Raw genomic sequence first — 12,984 nt, 5'->3', positions numbered from 1 at the left:
AGCGAAGGGCCCACCTCACCCGGGACAGCCGGCTCTGAGAAGCGGCAGCTCGCCCATCTGGCCTCACCATTCTTTATATCTTACACCAGTTTTTCTGCCATCAAGGCCCACTATTTCTCGCCAGTACCCAGGACTATTATTGAATATTGCTTATTAAGTGCATGCGATTACACGTTAATCTGCATTGAATGTATACCAGTAACATTCCTCGCAAAAACTTGGTAGAAAATAAAAACATAAATTATAAAGTCTAAAACGTAAGTTATACCACATATTGCAGTTATAATATAATATGTATATCTAATGCATAAAACTCATCTTTTCACCATAGAACTCACTTTTTGTTATTAGGCTAGTCTTTCATCAATGTCTGGAAAAAATGAAACAGACCAAGGCACATTTGTCCGCATCGTGAAACCTTTCATGCTTTTTGCAACATGCAATCTATTAATGATCAGGTCGCCTCACTTGTCTAATGTACATATCACATGCTTTTGTATTTCAAGATTATTTTTTATGGGGAATGGTAATAGTTTACATTTAATTAAGCAATAAACGTAAATATGGGGGCATTACCGGGCCAGGTAATGCCCGGCCCTAAATTCACGAAGGCTTTAACATGAGCCCTTGGGCATTACCAGAGCCGGTAATGCCCCCTACTTTAAGAGGTTTATTGCTCTTTGCACCCATGTCCATCGGTATGATTACGATTTCTCAGCTTATAAACAAGATAGCCACCAGGGGCAAGGGAGAAGGGGTGTCTTGTAGTAGGTTTTTTTTCAAGTTGAGAAACAGCGTGGTTACCATTTCTCAACTTAAATAAACTACCAAACAAGATAGCCACCACGCAGACAGGAGAATGGGGTGTCCTGTACTCCCTTCTCCCTTTCCATGACAGCTATTAACAGAGAGGGGAAGGTGGGCGTTTGGACGTTAGGTCCACTAAGTGGGGGTGTGGGTGTGGGAGGGAGTGGTACAGGGATGGGGTGTGGGATTAGGAGGGACTTTGTGAGGGTCGGGTGGGATCGGTGAGAGCTGAACTGTGTAGCGGGGTAAAATAGCAGCCTCCCACTGCTCAGGGGGTTCGGAACACAGGCAACATCATGCGGTAAAGCCCACATTCTGAGCGCCCTAATTGACTGCGAGGCATAAGATGTATTTGATTAGATACATTAAAAAATGTCCAATTGTCCTCTGTATAAAACCTGGAGCAATAAAATAGATCACAATATGTTCCCCCTGTTGATGAGTAAAGTATACTGAAATGTCCAGAGATATTTGGGGAGTTCCTCCCTAGTATTCCCTGTAAAGTCAAGACTATGACCACTGTTTTACTTACAGAAACTGCCAGATTCTACTGTGTCGAGATCTCACAAATCACCTGCAGCCTTCAAGATTGGCACCCCTTTCATTTACCACCAAAAGTATTTTAACATTATTTGTTTGGTCACAAAGAAAGCACTGGTGCTTTCCTTCAATACAGTGAAAAACACTTTTAGCTGGGGACATTGTAAGAGGGTGAGAAAGTGAGCATTTCTGATGCCCCACTCTCACCACTCAGAATTAACCCTTTCATGTATCAGATCAATTTTTAAAAGGTGCTTTTATCGATTTCCGCCATCAATGTAATGGTAGAAATTAATTTGAAATGAATTGCACTTCGAGAATACTGCAAATGGTATTCCAGGAATACCACTCACTGTGTTAGCACTTGGGGCCGTTATAACTCTGAATTGGAGGGATTTTAAGGAATACCACCGGCGGAGGAGGTGTTTACCTACGGCATTGTTCTTGCACAAGAATCAGCTCAATTCTTAATGAGACCCTAACTTTAGGCTACCTCCGATCACATCTGCATGTACATGACAGTTGAAATTTGTGGCTGAGCCACCAGTCAGCCAAAACTAAAAATATGGTTGACACTGTGAAGTTGGCTGCTTTAACGTACGTGCTCCTTTGTGCCCATAACTAGAGGTATTTTCATTTGAAGGTTGTAATTAATGATATGATATGTCATTTGTAATTCGCCTCGCCTGTGCACCACTGTTTCTCTGCACAACAAGACAAGGGAGGGAAGAATGAGGGAGGACAAGACAAGTGATCTTACTAGACCTAGTGTCATTCAGATCGTGTAAGTGCAACAATGCAAAGTGCAGGGAGAAGGGAGAGAGGGAAGTGCCAGGGAGAGGGAGGGGAAGTGCAATCAGGGCAGCATGGCTCTGGGTAAGTACAAGTTGGCAGGGGACTGCAGAGGTTACAGTATAGCCCTTGAGTGCACTGTAGGCAAGAGACTCTGAGGGTACCAAGCAACCAGTCTGCACAGCAAACAAGAAGGTCAGCAGGGAAGGGAGAGAGAGAAAGCAGAGGAGAAAAGGAAGGTCTTGAACTGCTTCCAGAACTTCAGGTGGTCCGGCTCAGGTTTGAGAGGGGCAGGGAGGGCATTCCAGAGGTAGGCAACTGCAGAAGAGAGAGATCTACCCCCCCACTCCTTGCCTGGAGAAACGTCTGACCATCAGGGAGTTGGAGATAGCTGAGCAAAGGGCTCGAGAAGGAAGGTATTTTGGAAGAGAGCGTTGGATGTAGTGTGGGCCCCGGCTCCAGAAAGCCTTGAGGATGATGCAGACGGTCTTGAACTTGATTCACGTGGCCACCAGGAGCCAGTGGAGAGATTTCAGGGCTGGAGAGATACAGTCCCTGGACTTGAGGCCAAGGATAAGTCTTACAGTCCTGTTCTGCATTAGTTGCAGAGGGCGGAGAGTAGAGGAGGGCAGATTGAGAAAGAGCCTGTTGCACTAGTCCAGCCTAGAGAGAACCAGGGCTCTGGAGACAGTGAGCTTCTGGGGGAAACTGAGAAAAGGAAGAATACCTCTGAGGAGGTGCAGCTGGTAGTGGGCCTTCTTGGCAAGGTCTGTGATGTGAGGAGAGAAGGAGAGAGTCGAGACAAAGATGACACCAAGGTTTTTTTGCCTCACAAGGGGGTGAAGGAAGAGGGCCCAAGGAGGGTGGCCAGAGTGTGAGAGGGAAAGCAGGAGCAGGGGTCCCAATGGGAAGGATCTCCGTCTTACTGGCATCAAGAGATTGTTGGAGGCGCACCAATCCTGACAGTCAGGAATGAGTGAGAGAGGAGAGGAGGCTGAGGGGAGCCTGAAAGAGTTTCATCTGCATAGCATTGGAAGTTAGAGAAGAAGGTAGAGATCAGGTGGACCATGGGGTCCAAGTAGACATTGAAGAGCCAGGGTGAGAGGATAGAGCCCTGGGGAACACCACATGTGGAGAGCGAGGTGGTGGAGAGAAAGGACCCAAGTTGGACATGGGATGGTTGGTCCAGGAGGAAGGAGGTCAACTACTCCAGGGTCAGATCCGTGATGCCCAGGTTCTCACAGAGTCGACTGATCAGGATGGCGTGATTTCCCATGTCAAAAGCAAAGGAAAGGTCAAGGAGAATGAGGACAGAAGAAAGGCTGGGGTCATGTTTAGAGAGCAGATCTTCATGTGTCTTTAGCAGAGCAGTTTCCTTGCCTATGGCTCTGAAGCCAGACTGATGGTCATGGAGACAACTAACAGATTATGTGTAGAGAGTAAGCTGGGAGATGGCCAACTTTTCCAAGAGTTTCCCCAGGAAAGGAGTGATAGAGATCGGACAATAGATTGACAGACAGGTAGAATCAGCTGAAGGCTTTTTAAGGAAGGGGTGCACAAGGGAGTGTTTGAGGGGAGATGGGAAAGATCCAGTGGTGAAAGAGTGATTGCAGAAATTGGCCAAGGCTGGAGTGAGGGTGTCAATGTGGTCCTTAATGGTTCTGGAGGATCAGGGGAGCACCTGTTTGGATGACACTTTCATAGATCCCACTTGTCTAGACACATTGTCAGGTGTTGTCAGACAGAAAGAGGAGAAAGGAGGAGGGGAGTGGAGAGGCGGCCATAGGGGGGCCGGGAGTGGTAGAGGGAGAGGACGAGGAGAGAGAGGAAGAGGAGAGCAAGGACAGGATGTCATGAGTTTTAGTGGTGAAGTGAGAAGCCAGAGCCATACAGCGGGACTGGAAGGGAAAAGGAGAGGAGGTATTTGCAGAAGGGTTGGCCAGCTCCATGCAGATTGTAAAGAGTGCAGCCGTGTTGTTAAAGGCCACAGAGATGTTGGCTCTATTCTTGGACAGTGCAGAGTGTCTGTATTGCCTTTGGAGCAGGCAGCAAGCCAGTTTGTCAGAGGATGTGCCCAAAGCCCTCAACTGTCTCTCAGCCACCCTGCACTTGCGTTTCAGGCCGGCAAGGTCAGAGTCATACCAAGAGTTGCACTTGGAGCTGGGCTTCAGATGGATTCTCATGACAGGGGCAACGATGTCCAGAGTGTTGGAGATAGATAGATGCAGGTTAGAGAGGGCTGTGTCAGAGTGGGAGTCAGCTGCAGGAGTAGGAGGGGCAGAGAAATTAGAGGCAAAGGCATCCACTGACACAAGCTTCATGGGCCGAATGACTGAGAAGATAGGTAGCAGTTCTGGGGTGAGCTTTGCCTGAGGGACAGAGAGTTTCAGGTGAGAGGAAAGCAGAAAGTGGTTAGTTCAAGAGAGAGGAGTGGTGAGAGGGTTAGAGAGGAGGAGGGTGTCTGAGGAGATGAGAACATCCAAGGTGTATCCAGCAGAATGTGTCGGACCAGAGGGTAAAATGGAGAGGGAGAGAGAGTCGCAGAGGTTGCGGAAGAGCCCAGAGGAGGGATTAGAAGTATCCAAGTGGATGTTGAGGTCTCAGAGGAGAGGTTGAGAGGTAGAGGCAAGGAGAGAAGAGGAGAGGTCAGCCCATTCTCAGATGAGGGAGAATTACCAGCAACAACGGATTATCAAATCATCTTCCAATTTCCCTACCCTGATTATCAACCTAACTATTTCCTGATTTAAATCACCCTCATCCAACACCTGCCACAATGTGTATCATCCATGGATGTCTGTTGACCACCGAGCCCCACTAATCGCTGCATGTTTGTGTTCCCTCTAGGATTAGTGCAGACCATCAAGGACCACATCACCAAACCTACAGCCATGGCACGTGGCCGGGTGGCGCACCTGATTGAGTGGAAGGGCTGGAACACGCAGCAGACTGGCTGGGACCCCTCGCTAACAGATGAGGAGCACTACTCATGCCTCACTGACGAGCTTAAGGAGGCCCGCTTTGCAGCAGGTACGAAGGGCTGTGATGCTGTCTGTGGGGCATGTGGGTGAAGCAGTGACTGATACCAGTGTGACAGAAGGCGTTCTTAGGCATCCAGAAGTACAACACAAATACATCCATGAAGCCCACCGAGCGGTCCTCGACCCGCGCTCTATGAAAACTCCCGCCCACCCTCCTACATTACCAGTGGCACCATAAGACAATTCCCTGCAGCTGCCTAGGTCGCGACTAGCAGCCGAGTACCAGAGGCTGCCATTTTAGCCCCAAAAAATATAAAATCCAAGCCCATCGTTAGGGGGATGGGTGCAGTATAATTCAAGCATCTGCCCTGCACTCTCAGACATCAGTCATTTAGCATGTCACACATACATCCCACAGAAATGTCATAATACACGATTCGCTTTCGGATCAACCACGCAAACATTGGAAGGTTGTTCCTATTCACTGAACCCAGGATAAATAATAGGGCACCTGTGAGACGTATTTCCTTACTTTGAAACATCCATCTTGACAACCAGGAGATTCATGGTTGGGCAGTGGTCTTATAAGTGGTGATTCATTTGCCATCATTAGCCCTGGCCAATTCATCCAGCATTCTTAGGTCCTACACCCAATAGCACTCACCTCCTCTTGTAATGATTGCACAACTTACTGAGATGCACATTTTCCATAGACTAAAAGCATTGCCAGCTCCTTTATCCTGTGTTTACAGATGTTAGTGTCAAAGAATCCTTCTGATGAAAAACAAACCTCAAGTAAATCTTTTTGAGAGGGCCGCAGACTACCAACATTATAATTTCCAGTGGTCTACTGTAAGAGTGCGTTGTTTCATGGCGCGTCTTTTTTTCTGAATATTGCGCAGGAGTTGCAGAACAGTTTGCAGTGACAGAGGCGACACTGAGTGCCTGGTCCTCCCTTGAAGATGAAGAAGTGCATTATGGGAACGGATCCCAAGAGGTCATTCAACTCCAAGGTATCGTGTGACCTACACAGCAGTCCTCACTTCTTACCACCATGTGCCCTGCTGTCTAACAAGGTTTTTTCCAATGATTCCATGAGTGGGTGCTCAGTGTCATGCATACCCTTGATTTAGGCTGGTATCTACGCACACTGCCCCAGACCACATGGGCTTTGGTGGTCATGAAAGGTAATAGAGTGAGCTCACTCACCATGTTGTCAGCATCCTCATAATACCCAAATGCATCTCTCTGTCCTTGTGCAACAAGCTTCTCACAGTGGGCCTCATCACGACTTTGGCGGTAACCTTTCAATCCGGCAGACGCGCTATTACCGCTGGATTTAAGGGTCCGCCAAATCAGGACTTCGGCGGATTTCGCCCCAGCTCTTGGCTGGGGGGAAATCGGTCGAAAATGTTTGCTATTACCGCCAGCGGGAAATCCGCCGGCGGTAAGAGTGCAAATTTTCCCCATTGAGCCCAATGGGGAATGGGGCATTCCCGAATGGGCTCAATGGGGAATTACATTACCGCCGAACTTGTGATCCCGCGCTATTAGCGCCGGGGAGTTCGGCGGTAGGGCTAATACCGTGGGCGGTAATACCGCCAGCGTTACCGCCAAAGTCGTGATCAGGCCCAGTGTCCGTTAGTGCATCCCAAACTTCTGTGGCAAAAATTTCTCACATTGCATTTTAAAGCCCTTATTTATTATTTATTCTATTTAATATTTATTTATGTTTTCTATCCTCTGCTTCACACTTTCCACTCCCCTCCTCTCCCCCTTCCTTGCACTTTCCCCCTTTTTCCTTTCCCATGCACTTGCGCTTTCTTAAATGTCACTGGGCCTAGTAAGATTGCTGTTTTTTTCTGTTTTTTTTCTCTCCCTTGTTCACCTCCCTTTTTGCCTGGTCGCGCTCTGAAACACTTGTGTAAGAGCGCGATGTAAATAAAATATCATTTATCATTTCATTTCATTGTACGTCTGGCCCAAGATTATCTCTATGTATATGCATATACTTACCACCTGCTTGTCACATTGTGAGTCATGTGAACAAAGCTACCGCTTAGTCTAGGCCCAAGTGCCCCAAGCCCCCACGCTGTATATTCATGTGCCCCAATCACCCCTAACAAAAATCCTGTGTACGTGCCCTAAATTCCAACTAATTTGAAGTGCCCATGCCCTTCAAGCCCCTCACAATGCCTACACATGTTCTCTAAGATCCAACCACTGACTGGCCATGCACCTCAAGCCCCTCACACTACACGCATATGTCCCCTAGGTGCCAACCACTTACTGCCCATGCACCTCAAGCCCCTCACAATGTCTGCATAGGTGCCCAATGATCCAACCACTGACTGCCCATATGCATCCGGTCCCTCACAATACCTTTACATGTGCCCTAAGATCCAACCACTGACTGCCCATGTGCCTCAAGCACCTCACAATGCCTTCATGCCTGCAGATGTTCCCTAAGATACAACCACTGATTGCCCATGCACCTCACGTCCCTCACACTACAACCATATGTGCCATATGAAAACTTGAAACACCTGTGTATAGGCGCGTTACAAATGCCATATCATATCATATCATATCATATCATAGGTTCCAACCACTGACTGCCCATGCACCTCAATGCCCTTACAATGTCTTCATATGTGCCCTAAAATCAAACCACTAACTGCCCATTCAGCTGAAACCCTCACACGGCCTGTAGCTATGCACTAGGATCCAACCACTCAATACCCATGCACCGGAAACCCCTCACAATGTCTGCACATGTCCCCCAAGACCCAACCACTGACTGCCCATTCACCCTAACCCTCTCACAATATCTGCATATGTACCATAACATCAACCACTGACTGACTACCCATGCACCTCAAGCCTCACACAAAGCCTGCAGATGTGCCATAAGAACCAACCACTGACTTTCCCTTGCACTTGCGCCATCTGAATGACACCTGGCCTAGTAGGATCGCTGTCTGTCTCCCCCTGTTCCCCCTCCCTTGCCTCGTCGCGCCTTGAAATACTTGTGTATAGGCGCGTTATAAATGCCATATGATATCATATCATATCATGCACCTCAAGCCCTTCACAATGTCTGCAAATATGTCCTAAGATCCAGCCATTGACTGTCCATGCACCATGAACCTCTAACAATATCTGCATATGTGCCATAAGATCCAACCACTGACTGCCCATGTTCCTCAAGCCCCTCACACTACCTGCACATGTGCCCTGAGACCCAACCACTGACTGCCCATTCATCCTAACCCTCTCACAATATCTGCATATGTACCATAACATCAACCACTGACTAACTACCCATGCCCCTCACGCCCCTCACAATGCCTACAAATATGTCCTAAGATCCAGCCACTGACTGTCCATGCACCTCAAGCCCCTCAAATGTCTACATGTGTGCCTTAAGATCCAACCACTAACTGGCCATGCACCTCAACGCCCTCACACTGCCTGCATATATGTCATAAGATCCAACCACTGACTGCCCATGCTCCTCAAGCCACTCACACTACCTGCACATGTCCCCCGAGACCCAACCACTGACTGCCCATTCATCCTAACCCTCTCACAATATCTGCATATGTGCCATAAGATGCAATCACTGACTGCCCATGCACCTCAAGCCCTTCATAATGTCTGCAAATATATCCCAAGGTCCAGCCACTGACTGTCCATGCACACTAAACCTCCCATAATATCTGCATATGTGCTTTAAGATCCAACCACTCACTGGCTGTCCATGCACTTCAGGCCCCTCACAATGCCTGCAGATATGTCCTACGATCCAACCACTGACTGGCCATGCTCCTCAAGCCCCTCACACTACCTGCACATGTGCCCTGAGACCCAACCACTACCTGCCCATTCACCCATACCTTTTCACAATATCTGCATATGTACCATAACATCAAGCACTGACTGACTACCCATGCACCTCAAGCCTCACACAAAGCCTGCAGATGTGCCGTAAGATCTTACCACTGACTTACCATGCACCTCAAGCCCTTCACAATGCCTGCAGATATGTCCTAAGATCCAACCACTGACTGCCTTTGCACCGCAAGCCCCTAACACTGTTTCCCCCTTTAACCCAAGCTCCCTGCACTGTATGTCCAGGTAGCGCAAACATTTCCATGACCCTACACAGTGTGGTTGGGGAAACGTTCTATGATGGTGCACTGGTAGGAAGACAGCAATTGTAAACATTCAACCTGCCACAAGGGACAATTGCTTGCCCTCCTACTGCCCATCTCAAATGGCCAGAGTCTCTTTGCTTAATGTTGTGTCTTCTTTATCTTAAGGAAATGTTTACAAGTACACACAAGCTTAGGCCTCATTATGAGTCAGCCGTTCCGGAAAAAACTGTGGCGGTAAATCCGCCGCCACCGTTGTTTCCGGATCGGCTGATTCCGAGCCCTGCAGGCGGGAGGTGTCACTCCCACCAGGTCTGACCTGGCAGAAGTAACACCACCCGCCTGCAAGCGGACATGGAAACACTGGCTCTGTCATAGACGGAACCAGTGTTTCCATGGTCCCAATCCCCATGGAGTGCTATCGCACTCCATGGGAATGGGGATTTACAGAATTCTGCCTCCAGAATTACTGGGTCACCGGGATTGTAATGTCCCAGTGATTCTGGCAATCACAGAGGTGGAATGGTATTACCGGTCCGGCTGCAGCCTTCCATTTCTTCAGGCACGGCTACCGCCGGACTCATAATGAGGCCCAAGATCACATTACATCAAATCTAGTCTTAAAGAAATAACAACACCTACGTTCATGCAATACCTTAAAAGTAAACACTCACTGCTGAAATTGGATTAAAACATGACGTCACAAGTAATGAAGGGAAATGGGAAGGTGGGGAAAGATGATAAAATAATAGGGAACAAACATAGCAGCCAAAATGGAATGTGACCAAGGGAAACTAATGGTTGATTGCTAAAACCCTTATGAAAGGTAAGAAGAATTGTGAAAAAGACAATGGTTTCAAGCATGTAAACCTGCACAATTCCCTCCTCTAGGATCACATTTGGTTCCGTCTTTTATATTGTAACTTTGGCTACACACTCATCAGTTGACGAAGCCTCGATAAACAGTCTGCCTTTTACTCCACTGGCCCTTACAAATGGCCTCGCAGCCATCAACATAAGTTGGCACATGAGTTCTCAACCTTTTGAGGAGAATGAACACATTCTGTCTCCTAGCCCCAGGGACAACCAACCAGGCGACACGTTCATTTACATACCCGGTGTGAGAGCCAATTACTTCCTGCCGGTCCACTGCTCTTTTGCATGAAGAAGTCATGTGAGTTGATGATCGGGGCAGGGTTTCACAAACCCGGCATTCATCGCCCTGCTTAAGACCAGCCTTGACCATCACAGCCAACAACTAATAGATCATTGACAGGTATTGAGGAAAATATCTTTTATACACCAATAGCAAAAACACCGGCTGCACCTTTCCCGTTTACCTCACATACATGGAGGTAACAGGAAGCAGTGCAGATGGTGCGGGAGTGAGGGGTGATAAGATTTCGGGGGTATCTCTCCGCAAAAAAAAAAAAAAATGTGGTGCCCCAGCCAGCATATTTGCTGCTGGCACTTAAATACAGTATAATATGATAGCTCCAATAGATTCGATACTTAATCTTTTATTGAATGAGTAATACATTGTAATCCACTGTCTAAAGCATCCTCCTACAGAGAGCCCCACACATCTGATATGATATGATAGGTTATTTATTACTAAGCGCTTAATAACCGGAGGTTTCTAAGCGCAGACCTGGAGATCGAACCTGCGTTGCTCTGTGTCGTTTTGTTTCCAAGGCGAGCACGTTGCCCCTGAGCTATCCTCCCGAGATGTATTACCAGTTCTATAGATTATGCATCAACACATTTGGAATAATCATAATAAGCTGTTTAAGGATCACTGACCTCCTCAAGGCAGACGACGTCCTTTGCACACGTGGTGTCAGTGAAAAGGAGGCACCAGGGAGTGGATAGGGGTGCACAAGGAACCGCAAATTTAAAGCCCTTTGTAGTTCTACATATCGGCCCCGCCCCTTTTGATAGGTGGTGGAGGTAAGCATTTTAAAAAGCCCCCAGAAGATTTTAAATGAGCTTTCCTGAAGTGAGGGAAAGCCCAGGTGATCCCTTCCCTTCAGAAAAAGGATTCATGCATATTTTCAGAAATGCTACAAAAGGTTTATACGGAAATTCACAGCCGTTACCTGTAACCCGCTGGATTTTTCATATTTAGCCGGGTTTCCAGAAATACCACTCGAGGTAGAGGTAATTATTGCAAGCAGTATTTCCCTGTGGAAACCCCTCAAAGTCATAATGAGGACCTACCTAAAATATGACCCGGCACTCTGCAGGCCTGGAATAAGGAGTCATAGGGCCTCATTGCAGGGCGGGCGGTCCAGAAATAACAGTGGCGGTAAACCCGCCGCCACTGTTAATTCCAGACCACCCGATCTCGAGTCCTGCAGGCGGGAGGTGGCGTTCCCACTAGGTCTGACCTGGCGGGTTTACCACCGCCCGCCTGCAGGCGGACGTGGAAACACCAGCACTATCACGAGATGGTGCTGGTGTTTCCATGGTCCCCATTCCCATTGAGTCCTGTGGGACTCAATGGGAATGGGGATTTACACCATTGCGCCTCCGAAATTCCTGGGTCACCGGGGTTGTAATGCCCCGGTAATTCCGGGAATCACAGAGGTGGAATGGTAATACGAGTCCGGCGGTAACAAGGCGGTTTTACCGCCTTGGTTACCGCCGGACTCGTAATGAGGCCCATAATGAGGCCCTGCCTAAAGTATGACCCAGCAGGCTGCAGACTTGGTATAAGGAGTCATAATGAGGCCCTATGTAAAGTATGGCCTGCCACTCTGCAGACCTGGAATAAGGAGTCATAATGAGGCCCTATGTAAAGTATGGCCCAGCACTCTGCAGACCTGGAATAAGGAGTCATAATGAGGCCCTATGTAAAGTATGGCCCAGCACTCTGCAAGCCTGGAATAAGGAGTCATAATGAGGCCCTATGTAAAGTATGGCCCGGCATTCTGCAGACCTGGAATAAGGAGTCATAATGAGGCCCTGCCTAAAGTATGGCCCGGCACTCTGCAGACCTGGTATAAGGAGTCATAATGAGGCCCTATGTAAAGTATGGCCCGGAACTCGGCAGTTTTTTTTTCTTATCAATGGAGGAATCCCGGTAGAGCACTGACATATAAGGGAGAACAGTGTCTACTCTGTCTATATCCGGGTGGATAGTAGTCAATGTAAAAAAGGAAGACAAAGCTATTTTGGGTGCTAGAGTAGAACTTAGACTAAGGAAGGGTGGGACCAGTCACTAATAAAAGATCAACATTATTTTTAATAATAAGTCAAAAAAGTTAAAACATATTATTAAATTCAATGGTCCACAATACAGTACTTCACATCCAATATAAAACAAGGAATACGTAACAGGCTATGGGCCTCATTACGACCCTGGCGGAGAACCATGGTGCAATTTGCACCATGGTCCATGGCGCTAAGCTGCCAACTCCGCCATGGTGGTTGGCGGACTTACCGCCCCATGCCGACCTTGGCGGAGCGGTAAGTCCCCAATCCCCATTTACCCTTCCCTATTCCCATTTTTGCCCCATAGGGTATAATGGGAGTGGGGAAGGCGTTAATTACGCCACCGTAAATTACGGTGGCGTAATTAACAACAAGTCCCGTAGCGCCATGGATTTTTCCGCCTGCAAAAAGCAGGCGTAAAAATCACCATGGCGCTACGGGAACTCGTAGTCAGGCGGAGAGGTACGCCATGCACTACGCCGGCGTAAAAC

General features: G+C 47.9%; 1 protein-coding gene across 2 annotated transcripts in view; it reads left to right on the top strand.

Moving 5' to 3' along the window:
- Positions 1–12,984, top strand: part of FAM131C (family with sequence similarity 131 member C) — a 634,923-nt gene that overhangs the window by 516,529 nt on the left and 105,410 nt on the right. For both annotated transcript variants that reach the window (XM_069611100.1, XM_069611099.1), the window contains 2 exons: positions 4,987–5,169; positions 6,023–6,133. In XM_069611100.1, the coding sequence (XP_069467201.1) occupies positions 4,987–5,169; positions 6,023–6,133 (294 nt within the window). The remainder of the gene's footprint in view (positions 1–4,986; positions 5,170–6,022; positions 6,134–12,984) is intronic.

This window comes from Ambystoma mexicanum, chromosome 8, assembly GCF_040938575.1.
Source record: "Ambystoma mexicanum isolate Mex_15411 chromosome 8, UKY_AmexF1_1, whole genome shotgun sequence".
Taxonomy (NCBI): Eukaryota; Metazoa; Chordata; class Amphibia; order Caudata; family Ambystomatidae; genus Ambystoma; species Ambystoma mexicanum.
The sequence above is the reverse complement of the archived record's forward strand: the minus strand, read 5'-3'. Positions and strand labels throughout refer to the sequence as shown.